General features: G+C 36.4%; 1 protein-coding gene across 1 annotated transcript in view; it reads left to right on the top strand.

Moving 5' to 3' along the window:
- PTPRQ (protein tyrosine phosphatase receptor type Q) overlaps positions 1 to 17,090 on the top strand; it is a 213,112-nt gene that overhangs the window by 137,225 nt on the left and 58,797 nt on the right. The window contains exons 29-31 of the mRNA XM_047785804.1: positions 9,944 to 10,130; positions 13,613 to 13,857; positions 16,330 to 16,396. Coding sequence (XP_047641760.1) covers positions 9,944 to 10,130; positions 13,613 to 13,857; positions 16,330 to 16,396 — 499 coding nt within the window. The remainder of the gene's footprint in view (positions 1 to 9,943; positions 10,131 to 13,612; positions 13,858 to 16,329; positions 16,397 to 17,090) is intronic.

Here is a 17,090-nt window from a genome sequence, read left to right as displayed (position 1 = left end):
TCTGGATATGTGTCTGGAGTGGGATTGCTAGATCATATGGTAGTTCTATTTTCATTTTTTTAAGGAATGTTCATACTGTTCTCCCTAGTGGTTGTACTAATTTGCACTCCCATCAGTAGTGTAGGAGGGTTCTCTGTTCTCCACACCCTCTCCAGGATTTATTGTTTGTGGACTCTTTGGTGATAGCCATTCTGATTGGTGTGAGGTGATGCCTCCTTATTGTTTTAATTTGCATTTCTTTAATAATTAACAGTGTTGTGAATCTTTTCATGTGCTTTCTGGTCATCTGCCTAGCTTCTTTGGAGAAATGTCTGTTTAGATCATCTGCCATTTTTTGACTGAGTTGTTTGGGGTTTTTTTGATATTGAGCTGCATGAGCTGTTTGTATATTTTGGAGCTTAATTCCTGTCAGCTGCTTCATTGGAAAATATTTTCTCCCATTCTATAGGTTGTCTTTTGTTTGTTTGTTTGTGGTTTCCTTTGCTGTGCAAAAGCTTTTAAGTTTAATTTGTTTATTTTTCTTTTTATTGTCATTACTCTAGGAGGTGAATCAAAAAAAGATATTGCTGGGAGTTCTGGTTGTGGCTCAGTGGAAATGAACCTGACTAGTATCCATGAGGATGCTGGTTCAATCCTTGGCCTTGCGTCAGTGGGTTAAATATCTGGCATTGCTGTGAGCTGTGGTGTATGTCACAGACACAGCTTGGATCCCACATTGCTGTGGCTGTGGCATAGGCTGTCAGCTGTAGCTCCAATTCGATCCCTAGCTGGGAACTTCCATTTGCCACAGGTGCAGGCCTTAAATAAAAATAAACACATTTTTTTAAAAAAGATATTACTGCAATTTATGACAGAATATTCTGCCTAAGTTTTCCTCTAGGAGTTTTATAGTATCTCACCTTATTTTTAGGTTTTTAATGCATTTTGGGTTTTTGTGTATGGTGCTAGAGAATGTTCTAATTTCATTATTTTGCATGTAGCTGTCTCGTTTCCCCAGCACCACTTATTGAAGAGACTGTCTTTTCTCCATTGTATATTCTTGCCTCCTTTGTCATAGATGAGTTGATAATAGGTGAGCGGGTTTATTCTGGGGATTTCTATGCTATTCCACTGATTTATATTTCTGTTTTTGTGCCAGTGCCATGCTATTTTGATGACTATAGCTGTGAAGTGTAGTCTTATGTAAGGGAGCCTGCTTCCTCTAGTTCCATTTTTCTTTCTCAAGATTGCTTTGGCTAGTCATGTTTTTTTTTTTTGTGTGTGTGTTACCATATAGATTTAAAAATTTTTGTAATAGTTCTGTAAAAAATGCCATCATTTGGTAATTTGATAGGGATTGCATTGAATCTGTAAATTGCCTTGGGTGTATGGTCATTTTGATAATACTGATTTTTTCAATCCAAGAACATGGTGTATTTTCCAATACGTTTGTGCCATCTTTGATTTCTTTCAACAGTGCCTTATAGTTTTCAGTGTACAGTATTTTGCCTCCTTAGGTTAATTTATTCCTAGGTATTTTATTTTTTTAAAACAAATTTATTGGAGTATGGTTGCTTTACAGTGTTATGTTAGTTTCAGGTGTATAGCAAAGTGATTCAGTTATACCTATTATATATATATATATATATATATATATATATATATATATATATATATATATATCCATCCATTATTTTTCAGATCCCTTCCCCATATAAGTTACATCAGAGTATTGAGTAGAGTTCTCTGCGCTCCATGATAGATCCTTGTTGGTTACGTGTTTTGTATGCAGTAGTGTGCACTGTGTTCATCCCAGACAACTAAGTTAGGAGTTTTATTCTTTTTGATGCTGTGGTAAATGGAGTGTTTCCTTAATTTCTGTTTCTAATCTTTTGTTGTTAGTGTGTAGAAATGCAACAGATTTCTATGTATTAATTTTATATCCTGAAACTTTATCCAATTCATTGACGAGCTCTAGTAATTTTCTGGTAGCATGTTTAAAATTTTCTATGTATAGTGTCATGTCATCTGCAAATAGTGACACTTTTACTTCTTTTACAATTTATGTTGCTTTTATTTCTTTTTCTTTTCTGATTTTCATGGCTAGGACTTCCAAAACTATGTTGAATAAAATTGGCAGAGTGGACTTGTTATAGAACTTAGCAGAAATGCTTTCAGTTTTTCACCATGAACTATGATGTTAGCTGTGAGTGTGACACATACGGCCTTTATTACATTGAGGTGGATTCCCTCAATGCCCACTTTATGGAGAGTTTTTATCATAAATGTGTGTTGAATTTTGTCAGAAGATTTTTCTGCATCTATTGAGATGATAATGTGGTTTTTATTCTTCAATTTGTTTATGCAGTGCATCACACTTGTTGATTAGTGAATATTGAAAAATCCTTGCATCCCTGGGATAAATCTCACTCAATCATGGTATATAACCCTTTTAATGTATCGCTGGATTCAATTTGCTAGAATTTTCTTGAGGATTTTTGTGTCTCCTTTCATCAGTGTTACTGGCCTGTAATTTTTTTGTGTGTGGTATCTTTGTCTGGTTTTGGTATCAGGATGATGGGGTCCTCAGAATGAGTTTGGGAGTGTTCCTTCCTCTGCAATTTTTTGGAAGAGTTTCACAAGGATAGGTGTTAACTCTTCTTTAAATATTTGATAGAATTTTCCTTCTGGTCCTAGACTTTTGATTGTTGGAAGTTTTTTTTTTTTTAATCACAGCTTCAATTTCAGTACTTGTGATTGGTCTGTTCATGTTTTCTCTTGCTTCCTGGTTCAGTCTTAGAAGGTTGCACCTTTCTATGAATTTTTCCTTTTCTTCCAGGTTGATCCTTTGTATTTATGTGGTGTTGGTTGTAATCTCTCCTTTTTCATTTCTAACGTTATTAATCTGGGCCCTCTTTCTTTTTTATCTTGATGAGTCTGGTGAAAGTTTTATCAATTTTATTGATTTTTTTTAAAGAACCAGCTTTTAGTTTCATTGGTCTTTTCTATTGTTTTATTTGTCTCTATCTCATTTATTTCTGCTCTGCTTTTTATGATTATTTTCCTTCTACTAACATTGGGTTTTGTTTATTCTTCTCTAGTTGCTTTAGGTATAAGGCTAAGTTGTTTATTTGAGATTTTTCTTGTTTCCTGAGGTAAGCTTGTATAGCTATAAACTTCCCTCTTAGCACTTCATGTCCTGTATCCCATAAGTTTTGGGATTGTCATATTTCTGTTTTCATTTTCTCTAGGTATTTTTTTCCCTCTTTGATTTCTTCAGTGATCGTGGTGGTTTGGTAACATATTGTTTAGCCTCCACATAATTGTGTTTTTTACAGATTTTTTTTTCTTTTGTCTCTTTAGGGCTGAACCCATAGCATATGGAAGTTCCCAGGCTAGAGGTTGAATTGAAGCTGTAGCCACCGGCCTATGCCACAGCCACAGTAACACAGAATCCGAGCCCCATCTATGACCTACACTGAAGTTCACAGCAATGCCAGATCCTCAACCCACCAAGTGAGGCCAGGGATCAAAGCCACATCCTCATGGATACTAACTAGTCAGGTTCATTACCACTGAGCTGTGACGGGAACTGCCTTTTACAATTTTTTAAAAATCATTTATATATATATATATATATATATTCTACTGTATGGCATGGTGACCCAGTTATACATACATGTATTCATTCTTTTTTCTCACGTTACATGTCCCATCATAAGTGACTAGACAGAGTTTCCAGTGATACACAGCAGGATTCCATTGCTAATTCATCCCAAAGGCAGCATTCTGCATCTGTTTACCCTAAGCTCCCACTCCCTCCCACTCCCTCCCTTTCCCCCTTGGCATCCACAAGTCTGTTCTCCAAGTCCATGATTTTCTTTTCTGTGGAAAGTTCCATTTGTGCCCTGTATTAGATTCCAGATATGTGATATCATATGGTATTTGTCTTTCTCTTTCTGACTTACTTCACTCGGTATGAGAGTCTCTAGTTGCATCCATGTTGCTATTAATGGCATTATTTTGTTCTTTTTTATGGCCGAGTAGTATTCCATTGTGTATATATACCACTTCTTCCTAATCCAATCATCTGTCAGTGGACATTTGGGTTGATTCCATGTCTTGGCTCTTGTGAATAGTGCTGCAATGAACATGCAGGTGCATGTGTCTTTTTTAAGGAAAGTTTGTCCGGATATATGCCCAAGAGTGGGATTGCTGGGTCATATGGTAGTTCTATGTATAGTTTTCTAAGGTACCTCTATACTGTTCTCCATAGTGGTTGTATCAGCTTACATTCCCACCAACAGTGCAGGAGGGTTCCCTTTTCTCCACATCCCCTCCAGCATTTGTTATTTGCAGACTTATGAATGATGGCCATTCTGACTGGTGTGAGGTGGCATCTCATAGTAGTTTTGATTTGCACTTCTCTAATCATTGATGCTGAGCATTGTTTCAAGTGCTTGTTGGCCATATGAATATCTTCCTTGGAGAAATGTCCATTCAGGTCTTTTGCCCATTTTTCAATTGGGTTGTTGGCTTTTTTGCTGTTGAGTTGTATAAGTTCTTTGTATATTTTAGAGATTAGGCCCTTGTCAGTTGCATCATTTGAAACTATCTTCTCCCATTCTGTAAGTTGTATTTTTGTTTCCTTTTTGGTTTCCTTTGCTGTGCAAAAGCTTGTCGGTTTGATGAGGTCCCATTGGTTTATTTTTGCCTTTATTTCTGTTGCTTTGGGCGACTGACCTGAGAAAACATTTGTAAGGTTGCTATCAGAATATGTTTTGCCTTCCAGGAGTTTGATGGTGTCTTGTCTTATATTTAAGTCTTCCAGCCATTTTGAGTTTATTTTGGTGCATGGTGTGAGGGTGTGTTCTAATTTCATTGATTTGCATGCAGCTGTCCAGGTTTCCCAGCAATACTTGCTGAAAAGACTGTCTTTTTCCCATTTTATATTCTTGCTTCCTTTGTCAAAGACTAATTGATCAAAGGTGTCTGGGTTTATTTCTGGGTTCTCTATTCTGTTGCATTGGTTTGTATGTCTGTTTTGGTGCCAGTACCACATTGTCTTGATTGCCTGAAGTCTGGGAGAGAGATGCCTCCTCTTGGTTTTTGTTCTTCAGAATTGCTTTGGTAATTCTGGGTCTTTTGTGATTCCATATAAATTTTTGGATTGTTTGTTCTAGTTCTGTGAAAAATGTCATGGGTAATTTGATAGAGATTGCATTGAATCTGTAGATTGCTTTGGGTAGTATGGCCATTTTTACAATATTAATTTTTCCAACTGAGGAGCATGACTTCACAGATGGCTTTACAGCTTTTTTTTTTTTAATCCTGCAGTTGATTTCTAATCTCATAGAGTTGTGGTTGAAAAAGATGCTAGATTTAAAATCAATTTTCTTGAAGTTTTCCAAGGCTTGCTTTGTGGCCCAGATGTGATCTATCTTAGAGAATATTACATGTGCACTTGAGAGAAATGTGTATTTCTGATGCTTCTGGATGGAATGTTCTAAGTAAACTCCTTGTATTCTAATTTGTCATTTAAGGCCTGCATTTCCTTATTGATTTTCTGTTGGGTGATATGCCCATTGATGTAAGTCTTCCACCAATAGTGTATCACTGTTGATTTCTCCTTTTATGGCTATTAGAATTTGCCTTATATATTGAGGTAGTCCTATGTTGGGTGCATATATATTTGCAATTGTTATATCTTCTTGGATTGATCCTTTGCTCACTAGGTAATGTCCTTCTTTGTCACTTGTAACCATTTTTATTTTAAAGTCTATTTTGTCTGATAAAAGTTTTGGATATTGCAACTCCATCTTCTTTTGATTACCATGTTCATGGAGTACCATTTTCCATTCCCTCACTTTCAGTCTGTGTGTTTCCCTAGATCTGAAGGTTTTTTTTTTTTTTTTTTGGTAGGCAGGTTTTATACAGATCTTGTTTTTGTATCCATTTAGCCAGTCTATATCTTATGGTTGGAGTATTTAATCCATTTGTATTTAAATTATTATTGATATGTATGTTATTATGCTATTTTCTTAATTGTTTGGATTTATTTTGTAGGTCTTTTTTTCTTCCCTTCTCTTTTTGTTCTAGTCTCTTGTAATTTGATGACTATCTTCAGTGTTGTGTTTATATTACTTTTTCTTTTTTATGTTTGTATCTATTGTAGAGTTTTGGTTTGCAGTTACCATGAGGTTTGGATATAGCATTCTCTATATATACAATATACAAGAGTGTCTTGAGTTGCTAGTCTCTTAATTTCAAATGCATTTCCAATATCCTGCATTTCTACTCCCCTCTTCTCATGATTGCTGGTTTTGATATTGTATGTGTGTGTGGATGATTTCCTACATGCACTGTATGTTTGCATTTACCACTGAGCATTCCCATTCATAATTTTCCTGTTTCTTGTTGTGGCCTTTTCTTTTCCACCTAGGGGAGTTCCTTTAGCATTTGTTGTAAAGGTGGTTGAGTTGTGCTGAATTCTCTTAGCTTCTCCTTGTCTGTAAAGCTTTCAAGTTCTTCATCAAGCTTGAATGAGAGTCTTGGTGGATAGAATATTCTTGGTTGTCGGTTCTTCCCTTTCATCACTTTAAAAATATTGTGCCATTCTCTTATGGCCTGCTGAGTTTCTGCTGATAAATCAGCCAATAGCCTTATGGAGATTCCCTTATATGTTATTTGCTGCTTTTCCCTTGTTGTTTTAAATATATTTTTGTCTTTAATTTTTGTCAGTTTGATTAATATATGTGTCAGTGTGTTCCTCCTTGGGTTTATCCTGTTTAGGACTCTCTGCGCTTCTTGGACTTGAGTGAGTGTTTCCTTTCCTGGGTTATGGAAGTTTTTGTTTATTATCTCTTCAACTATTCCATCAGTCACTTTCTCTCTCTTCTTCTTCTGTGACCCCTATTACACAAATTTTGGTGCATTTACTGTTGTCCCAGAGGTCTCTGAGACTGTCCTCATTTTTTTTATACTTTTTTTCCTTTTGTGGCAGAATATTTCCACTAGTCTCTCTTCCAGCTGACTTACTAGATTTTCTGCCTTATTTATTCTGCTCTTGATTCCTTATAGTATTTTCATTTAAGTTATTCTGTTCTTAAACTGTTTTTTTGTTAAATCTTCCAACTCTTTGTTAAACATTTCTTGTAATTTTTTGGTGTATCCCTCCATTCCTTTTCCGAGATCTTGGATCATTTGTACTATCATTACTCTGAATTATTTTTCAGTTAGATTGCTTATTTCTATTTCACTTAGTTATTCTTCTGATGTTTTATCTTGTTCCTTCATCTGGAATGTATTTCTCTGTCATATAATTTTGTCTAATTTCCTGTGTTTATGGTCTCCTTTCCACAGGCTATAGGACTGTAGTTTCTCTTGTTTCTGGTGTCTGCACTCTGGTGGATAAGGTTGGTCTAGGGGTTTCTGCAGGCTTCCTGGTGAGAGGGACTGATGCCTCCCCACCAGTGGGTGGATCTGGGTTGTGAGCAGGGGTGTGTCAAAAGAGTGTGTTTGGAGGTGGTTGTGGGCCCAGAATGACTTTAGGCAGCCTGTCTACTAATAGATGGGGCTGTGTTCCCACCTGTTGGTTGGTTGGCCTGAGACCTGAGACATCCCAGCACTGAAATCTGCAGACCCTGGGAGAGCTCACATTGATTAATATTTCTGGAACCTCTGTCCCAGTGTCCCTGTCCCTGCAGTGAGGCACAGTCAAACTCTGCCTTCCCAGGAGACCCTCTAAGACCCAAATGTATTTCTGGCCCAGACTCCTATGAAGTCAGTTTTGCTCTGGGTCCCAGTATGTGTGAGAATGTTTCTTTTCCCTCCAAGAGTGGAGTTCTCTCCAATCCTACTGAGCTCCTGCATTCAAGCCCCAATGGCCATCAAAGCCAAATGCTCTGGGGACTCCTCCTCCCAATGCCATACCACCAGGCTAGGAATCCCAATGTGAGGCTCAGAAATCTCCTATGGAAGAACTTCTATAATATAATTATTTTCCAGTTTTTTGGTTGCCCATCTGGCAAGTATGGCATTTGATTATATTGCATAAGCAGCCCTCCTATCATCTCATTGTAGAGAGTACAGGACTCTAGAAAGACCTGGAAGTATATCCTATCTCAGCTACCAAGTAGCTAGAGTATCTTGAGGAATTCATTTCAACTCTATAAAATCAGTTGAAATAGCTATAGTAGTCAAGGAAGGAACATAAAGAATAGCCAAAATGAAGCTAAGTAATAGGACAGCGATGAATTAGAGACCCCTGCCCCATTAGAGGAGTTACCTGTCACATCTCTAGATAGTTTTACTGAGCATGAATATAAGCCTAGACTTAGGGAAAATTTTAAAAGCCAGGTTTGTACTTGATATTTACATATGGACGACTGATTAAATACACACACACTTTCTACCAGTGGCTACATGTACCTAATTGATTGGATTCCTGCAGTGATTTGTTCTCTTGCCACCTGAGAAGTCAAACATCTCCCTCCACTGCTCTGTCTTAAGATGGTTAGATCTACTTGACTTTTTGAAATACCGGTATCATTTATCTCATCAGCCTTTCACTGTGTTTCTCATAGCAACGTCTTTTATAGTTAAAAATACTCTTAGAAAAGAGCATTTGAAGAATATATTGAACATCAAACAAATCTTTCAAGGTTATGAGATTGGGTCAAGTTGAAAATGAACTTGAAAATGAAGACTGTATATCCAACATGTATTTAAGTGTTTCCAGTCAGGTACCTGAGAGAAGCATGCATAATAGGATTTCGCATTTTCTCAGGAAAAGCCATTCTATTTAGTGCTAGAAACTTTAGATGTGTTTAATCCCTACAGTGAATAAGCCAGACTCTCCATCAAAGAAAGACTATGTTTTAATAAATTATACAACTATATTTACTATACCTAAACATACTCACTTGTACACATGTAATAATTATGACATCTGCATTAATTGACTCCTTATTTAGTGCCATGAATAGTGCTAGATCTGTTTTTCAAACTTCAATTATGACCAGCAATTTTTTTTTTGGCTTTTTAGGGCCGCACTTGCAGCATATGGAAGTTCCCAGAGTAGGGGTAGAATCGGAGCTACAGCTGCCAGCCTACTCCCACAGCCACAGCAATGCAGGATCTGAGCCGCATCTGCGACCTACACCACAACTCATGGCAGTGCCAGATCCTTAACCCACCAAGCAGGGCCAGGGATCGAACCTGCCTCCTTATGGTTACTAGTCAGGTTCGTTTCCACGGAGCCACCATAGGAACTCCATTACCAGCATTTTTTAATAAACTAGAATAAAATTTAAAAGAGCAGAAAATATCAAAGTGCATTTCAAAAAGAAGTTGTATTTCTGAAAAGTGGTTCTCAGCTATAAAGAATACACATTCATGCACACACACACATATTTCCTGAACTATGCTGCAAAATGTGTTCATTTTTGTTGGTCATGATAAAAAAAAATTCAGATTTCTGTGCCAGCTATTTCAGATCTGTTTTTTCTAAATCTCATCACAAATTATAGATATTATCACCCAAATCTTATATACACAGGAAATAATACACAGAGAGCAAAAAGAACTTATCAAATGCCATAGGAGTTAATTATTGACCCAACTGGGATTTGAACCCTTGAAGCTGGGATAACAAAACCAATATTCTTTTTTCTATAAAACAGTAGAGTAGAAGGTTTCATTGACTGCAGAGATGATTTTGACTCATTCTGATTAACTGTGGGTGGTTGATTTTTTTTTCTTTTACTTTCAGTTGTTGAGAATTGCTAATTAATAAACTGTTAAATTAGCAATTTAGATTTCCCAGGATAATCTGACTGTAAATAAAGGAAATTTTAAATCTTGGCTAGAAAAATGTACCATGCATAGTTTCTATTGTTATGTTTTAGTGATTTGTATCTCAGAGGCTGCTTCCTTTCATTGTTAGCTTTTTTTTTTCCTATAGGTAGATAGCGATGAATTTAATATTTCCTTAATCAAATCGAATGAAGAAAATAAAACCATAGAAATTAAGGATTTGAAAATATTCACAAGATACTCTGTGGTGATCACAGCATTTACTGGAAATATTAGTGCTGCATATGGAGAAGGAAAGTCAAGTGCTAAAGTGATTGTCACTACTTTAGAATCAGGTAAGGTGCGTTTTTCATCATTGTTAAAAATTGACTGAGTTGGGTGTCTTTCTTACAGTTTCTCACACCCTACCCTATGTGTTCCAAGAAATTTTTAAGCATATAAATATAAAATTCAGTGAGTCACTGTGGTTGGTGGAAGTGAAGCTTTCTATTTACATTTTTAGGCAAAGTGGAATTATGTAGGATAATCAGTACTTATAAGTACAAAGATAAATTGGTTCATGATAAGGTAGCCCGTTGTTCCATTTTGCATTTATTTATTTTTTTCTTGTATTTTTAGGGCCGTACCCATGACACATGGAGGTTCCCAGGCTAGGGGTCCAGTCGGAGCTGTAGCCACCTGCCTATGCCAGAGCCACAGCAACATGGGATCTGAACCACAGCTGCTCACAGCTCATGGCAACGCCAGATCCTTAACATGCTGAGCAAGGCCAGGGATCAAACCAGCGTCCTCATGGATGCTAGTCAGGTTCATTAACTGCTGAGCCATGATGGGAACTCCCATTTTTGCATTTAAACACGAAATATTTCAGAAGTTGAGTTACTTTGCCTAAGAGATGATTGTCCACCTGTCTGTAGCCAATATGCTTAACCTAAAATTCCATTTTAATTATTTCTGTCCCATGGTTTAGATATGTTTTTTTAATAGCCTAGCCTGTGGCATATGGATATTCCCAGGCTGGGGGTTGAATTGGAGTTCTAGTTGTCAGCCTACACCACAGCCACAGCATCACCGAATCCAAGCTGCCTCTGTGACCTACGCCACAGCTCACAGCTATTCTGGATCCTTAACCAACTGAGCGAGGCCAGGGATTGAACTCGCATCCTCACAGACACCATGTCGTGTTCTTAACCCACTGAACCACAACAGGAACTCCAGTCTCATGGTTTAAATGCACATTAAAATAATAATAGCTATTATTAGATAATCTGAACATCAAAATTAGAACCCAAGCTGTGTTTACCATATCTGTGTTTTTTTGCATAGTTAAGCAGCATGTTTTATTATATAATTGATTTGATAAATGTCAGAATCCATACAGATTTCCTCAAATGCCCATGAACAGGCTCTGAACTAATAAGATTGTCACCATTAAGAATTTAATGTGGAAACTCAACTTCCAACTTCCAAGAACTCTCTTGCCCCATTCTCCTTCAGACTCCTGATGCTCTTTGCCACCAGATATATCTTTGGAAAGAGCACATGAAGGAGGTGTTGCTATAGTTTATTTGTTGCTATCTGTAAGGTAAGTATAGGAGGTAGAAATATTTTTTTAGCTAGTCTTTTCGTTATGCTATTTACTTTAGTGTCTATAAACTTAAGGTTCTAAATTGAAAGGTACATCTTATCCTCAGCACCCTGAAATTCCACTTGTTTCCATTTTGTGGCCATGAATCTTCCAGGTACCTATTTTCTTATTAGACTTTTTGTACTTTTCCCTCATCCTACCTATCTGTGAGGAGAGATGCTGCTGGACTTACTTACATTTATACCATAAAGCACTGATTGCAAATCTTAATGTGCTACCTCTTCCAAAGATATCATAGTTTTAAATTTCCGCTAAACCTGTAAGAGTAGACTTTTAGATGTCAAACCAAAAATATTTGGAGGATGGGGAGTTCTTTATAGCATTCAGATAATTCCTTCACTTATTCAACTTTAAAGCTGATTCTAGTTTTAAAGAAACATCTCATAAAAAGAAAAAATATATATTTCTTATGTATCATAAAATGTGTAACAGCAGATGTGAAAAATATGTGTTGAACCAATTTAACCTTTATTTCAGCTCTGCATTTTTTCACTTTGTGATATTTGGCACAACAAAATGTTTATCTGCTTTTCTCTTTTTTTTTTCCTCACTGCTACTTATTTACTTATTTTTTGCTTGCCACAGGGCACTCTATCTAGAGACGTTTGAAGAATATCTAAGTCTCTGAGCTATTGATAGCCAAATATTAACAGGCTTCTTCATGGAATTCTCTACTTAGAATGGAAAGATATATCAATTTCATTGTGATTGAGATAGATATTTTTATTCAACCAGTCATTTATTTAAAGAACACTCATTATGTAGTACAACAAGAACTAGTTCTTATTTCATAAAATAATTTTTACTCATGTGTATCATTTTTGTAATAATTTATTGATGTTTAGCTAGTTGTATATCAGAGTAACTTTTATCAAAAATAAACTAGAATATAGAGAATACATAAAGAACTCTTAAAATTCAAAACTTAACAAAGGATCCAATTAGAAAATTGACCAAGAACATGAACAGACATTTCACCAGAGAGGAACTATGAGAGGCAAATAAACTCATGATAAGGTAGGTTTTCAACATCATTAGCTATTAGGGAAATGCAAATTAAGACCCCAATGAGATATGACTATACATCTACCAGAACAGATAAAATAATAATTTTAAAAATTGTAATAATACCAAATGCTAGAAAAGATGCAGAAAGATTGTATCTTTAATACACCGCTAATGGGAATAAAAAAGGGAATGGCTACAATGGAAAAAAAGTTCAGTCATCTTTTATAAAACTAAGATGCTCTCACCACATGATCCAGCAGTTATACTCTTGGGCAATTAACACAGAGAACTGAAAACTTAACATTCATGCAGAAGTCTGTGTATGAATGTTAATAGCAGACTTAGGAATAATAATAATAATAATAATAATGACAAAGTTACTGTAACAACCAAATGTTTTTTGATTAAATAAATTCTAGAATATCCATAAAATGGAACACTACTCAGCAGTACAAATAGAATGAACTATTGATAAATACAGCAACCCTGATGGACCCCAAGGTCATTGTGCTGTCATCTTTCTCAAATGACAAAATACTGGAGATGGGGAATGATTAAAGTTGTGAGGAGGCATGGGATTCAGATACAAGGGGAGAGCAAGGCAAGTGCTGGGACAGTTAGGTATCCTGTTTCTGGTCATAGTTATAGGAGTCTGTACATGGGCTTAAATTGCAAAGACTACACACAAACACAAGAAAACACGAAAAATGGTGAAATCTGAATAAGATCTATAGTCAAGTTAACATTATTGTAACTTGTGTGCGTCTAGGTTTGATATTAAACTGAAGTTACATAAAATGTTACCACTTGGAGAAAGCTGGGAGAAGCTAACAGGGAACCGTATTAAAATTTTTGGACCTTCCTGTTAGTCTGCATTATGTTTAAGTTCAGAGTGTCATAGAAATGCATTCTGCATAAAAGTAAATACATAAAAGGCTAAAAAATAAGCAAATACACAGGATCACTGTTACGGTTTCTGTGACCTATAGCTTTCCACAATTCTAAAATGAATCGGTCATTTGGCTTGTTTTCATAATTTATATGGTTTAAATGATCTGTATAATACTCTATAGACAGAAATTCGAAGCAGTAAGTTTTATATGGAGATCGAAATGAACACACCTTTTTAAGAAATTTTTATTGCTAAATATCTCATTCCAGTTCCTAAGGATCCACCTAACAACATGACGTTTCAGAAGATACCCGATGAAGTTACAAAGTTTCAGTTAACCTTTCTTCCGCCTTCTCAACCCAATGGAAACATCCAAGTATATCAAGCTTTGGTTTACCGAGAAGATGATCCTACTGCTGTCCAGATTCACAACCTCAGTATTATCCAGAAAACGGACACGTCTGTCGTTGCAGTGTTAGAAGGACTAAAAGGTGGATATACATACAACATCAGTGTAAGTATTCATAACTTTTAATTATTCACCTGTTTTACAAAGTCAGTGTACAAACTCAGGATTCAAAAATGCTGCGGCTTAGGTACATACTGCTACATTTTTTTCCCATCTTCTTGTGGGATCGCTTGAGACATGCCAACTAAAAACAGATTTAGAGAAACAAAATTGCTGATTTAATTATACAGCAAATCCTGTGAAAATACATAAATAACCAAAAAATTGCACAATTATACTAGAAATCACCAAATAAAACATAGCAGAAAGAAAATCCATTTTAAAAGTTAAAGAGCAGTAATTGATCAAGAGAGATAAATTACTCTGTGATTATAAACGGAAAATGGAAAATCAGATTTTAAAGGAAAAGGGCAAAAGAAACTATATGATTGAAGTTCGCAGGTATTTCACACTACTGTTACTAAAAGCTAAGGGCATTTTATATCAATCCTAAATTAAGTATCTGGGAAACTAAATTTGTACATGAGGTCATATGCATACACACAGACACAAACACACACAATTTGTGTCACCTTTCACTAGTTTTGTAGCATGTCTTGGAATTTTCAAATAGAATTATACAGTTCAGGAAATCGCCTTTTTTCTTTGTTTTTGTCTTTTTAGGGCTGCACCTGTGGCATGTGGAGGTTCCCAGGCTAGGAGTTGAATCAGAGCTGCGCCTGTGGCCTGCACCACAGCTCGTGGCAACGCTGGATCCTTCACCCACTGAGCAAGGCCAGGGATCAGACCCGCGGCCTCACAGATTCATTAACTGCTGAGCCATGACGGGAACTCCAGGTTCATTAACTGCTGAGCCATGACGGGAACTCCAGGAAATCATCTTTTAAACAACATAGAATTAACCCTAAATGATCAAGTAGCTCAGTAACTCATCTTCTTACCAACTCTACAATTACATCAGAACACTGTGATTGATCATTTGCATTGTTTCTCTCACTCACTTTACACCCTGTTCTGTCGTCGGACTTGCTAGGCTTCTTATCGCACATACCACTAAATGGGCCCCATGGTAAAAGATCTATTCGAGAGAAGGTAGTGGTTAAGAGAATGAAGTGACCTCGGTTCAAATCCTGGCTCTGCCAGTTTCTGTCTGGGCAGTTTTCTCAAATCTGTGCCATAGTTTCCTTGCCTAAAAAATTAATAGCAGGAATAGTAACTTCTCTGTAGGATATTAATGGTTACAGGGGGTAGCAAGTGTTACAACAGTTTTGGCTATTGCAAATTAAGGAAAAAATAGGAGATAAAGTATAACTCATTCATAATTTAAAGAAAAATAAATAAACCTGATTGTAAAGTGCAACTTACAGCATCCTCCATACCTGAGAGTCTATTAGAAATGTGTGACTTTTGCACCTGTCTCTACCTACTGGATAGAAACCCACAGATCTTCATTTAATAGAGTTTGCATGTGACTTCTTTGCTCACTGCAACTTGAGAAACACTGCCCAGCTTTATTATCCCAAATGTTAGTTTGTAAAGAAAAAAATAATTAAGTACTTTATAACATCACGTTTCATCTTGAGTATTTTTGAATTTACATACACTAATAAATATTTCCTTTAGATATTTTCAAACCACATTTTATGGGCTCAGTTTATTTACTATACCTAGTACATCCCATATATTTTTATCATTTTATTTCAGTCAAAACACCTCCAAACTATCAATAGGGTGGAGGGTGGGCCACGAATATATAAAACAAATCTATTCATTCCAGTAAGTATATATTCTGAATTGTGTTTATTGAGTACAATGAAACTGGCCTAGAGCATAGTCTTTATTTTATATAGCGAGATAAAGGGAATAAAGTCTGTGTCTGCAGCTTTCTCAGCACAAAGTTAATTGAAAGGATTCGCATTTGTGTAAATCACCCTCTGCAGATAGAAACAGAAATGCTTTATGTGTATATGCTGCATTATGCAGGGTATAGCGTCAGCTACTTTGGGGCAGGGGTGAAGAAGGGCAGAGAGGCCAACTTTCAGGGGGATGATTTAATACAGGAAAACCGGGGGGCTGAGGCATAGGGTTTCATCTCAGAGGATGAAAACAAGAGGGTCTTGAACATGGATGTGAAGAAAGCCAGGGTTACCTAGCTACAGAGAGCAGGAACAGATGTTAGCGCAGACGAAGAGAGAGTGCAGACATAGTGGCTTTTCTGCTCTGTCCTCCTACGGGTTCAGATTAAGCCACGTCTTTTCCTGGTCCCTGATAGGCTGTTGAGGTCACTCAGCCTTTGTTCTCAGGGCTTACAATATTGGTTGTAAGAACTACCTTATTGCTAACCTTCTTCTTCCATATATTATATTCTTTTCAGTGAGTGTAAGAAAATGGAATTAACAGACTGTACGAATTGTTTTCAAAAGTGGAATCGTTTCAAGATGACATATAACCATAATCATTGATACCTACACACGTGCAGCAATTTGAAAATAGTAACATGATGCTTCTATGTTTTAGGTTTATGCGATCAATAGTGCTGGCGCAGGGCCAAAAGTTGAAATGAGAATAACCATGGATATTAAAGGTACACACATGAGCTGCCTTCCCAGGAAATGCTGCTGTATTAATCAAAGCGTAATTATAATTTGTATTCTGTGTTAGAGTAAAAATTTAATTAAGCTTTTAAATGATGCGCATGCATGGAATGCTCGCAGAGTAAGTAACAAGTGATGTGTATGCTTATGAAAGCTGCAATTAAAAATGTCTAAATCACGAGCCACAACACCGAGTTAATTACAGAGAGGGCCCACTGCTATTTGTATTTCAAAGTTTATAATCGTACTTTATGTTTTTTTAATTTATTGAAAAGGAAGCTCACTCTTTCAAGCACCCATGACTAGACGTTGACGAGTTCTAATTAGATTTCTTGACTGATCTTTATCTTGAAATTCAGATCCTTTAAAAGTTAATCAAATAGTATTTACTGAACTAGTATACATTCAACTTTATGATTCTACCTATAAAATAGATCAATTCATTATTAACAGGGATTTTTTTTCATAGAAAATATACAAAAATTTGGAGACGCCCTCCCTTACCACAGTCCACAAACAACCACAAAAGCTTATTCAGAGGACTTTAGGGCCATTCGGTGACTCATTGTGCCTTCTCTTCTTGAGGCTAACACATACGCAAGTTGTGATTCTTCTCTAAGAATCCACATAAAACCTGCAGAGAGATGAAAACAAAAGCAAAACAAGCCTGTTGACCATGAGTAG

The sequence above is a fragment of the Phacochoerus africanus genome, chromosome 7, assembly GCF_016906955.1.
Source record: "Phacochoerus africanus isolate WHEZ1 chromosome 7, ROS_Pafr_v1, whole genome shotgun sequence".
Lineage (NCBI taxonomy): Eukaryota > Metazoa > Chordata > Mammalia > Artiodactyla > Suidae > Phacochoerus > Phacochoerus africanus.
This window is presented reverse-complemented; position numbering and strand designations above follow the sequence as displayed.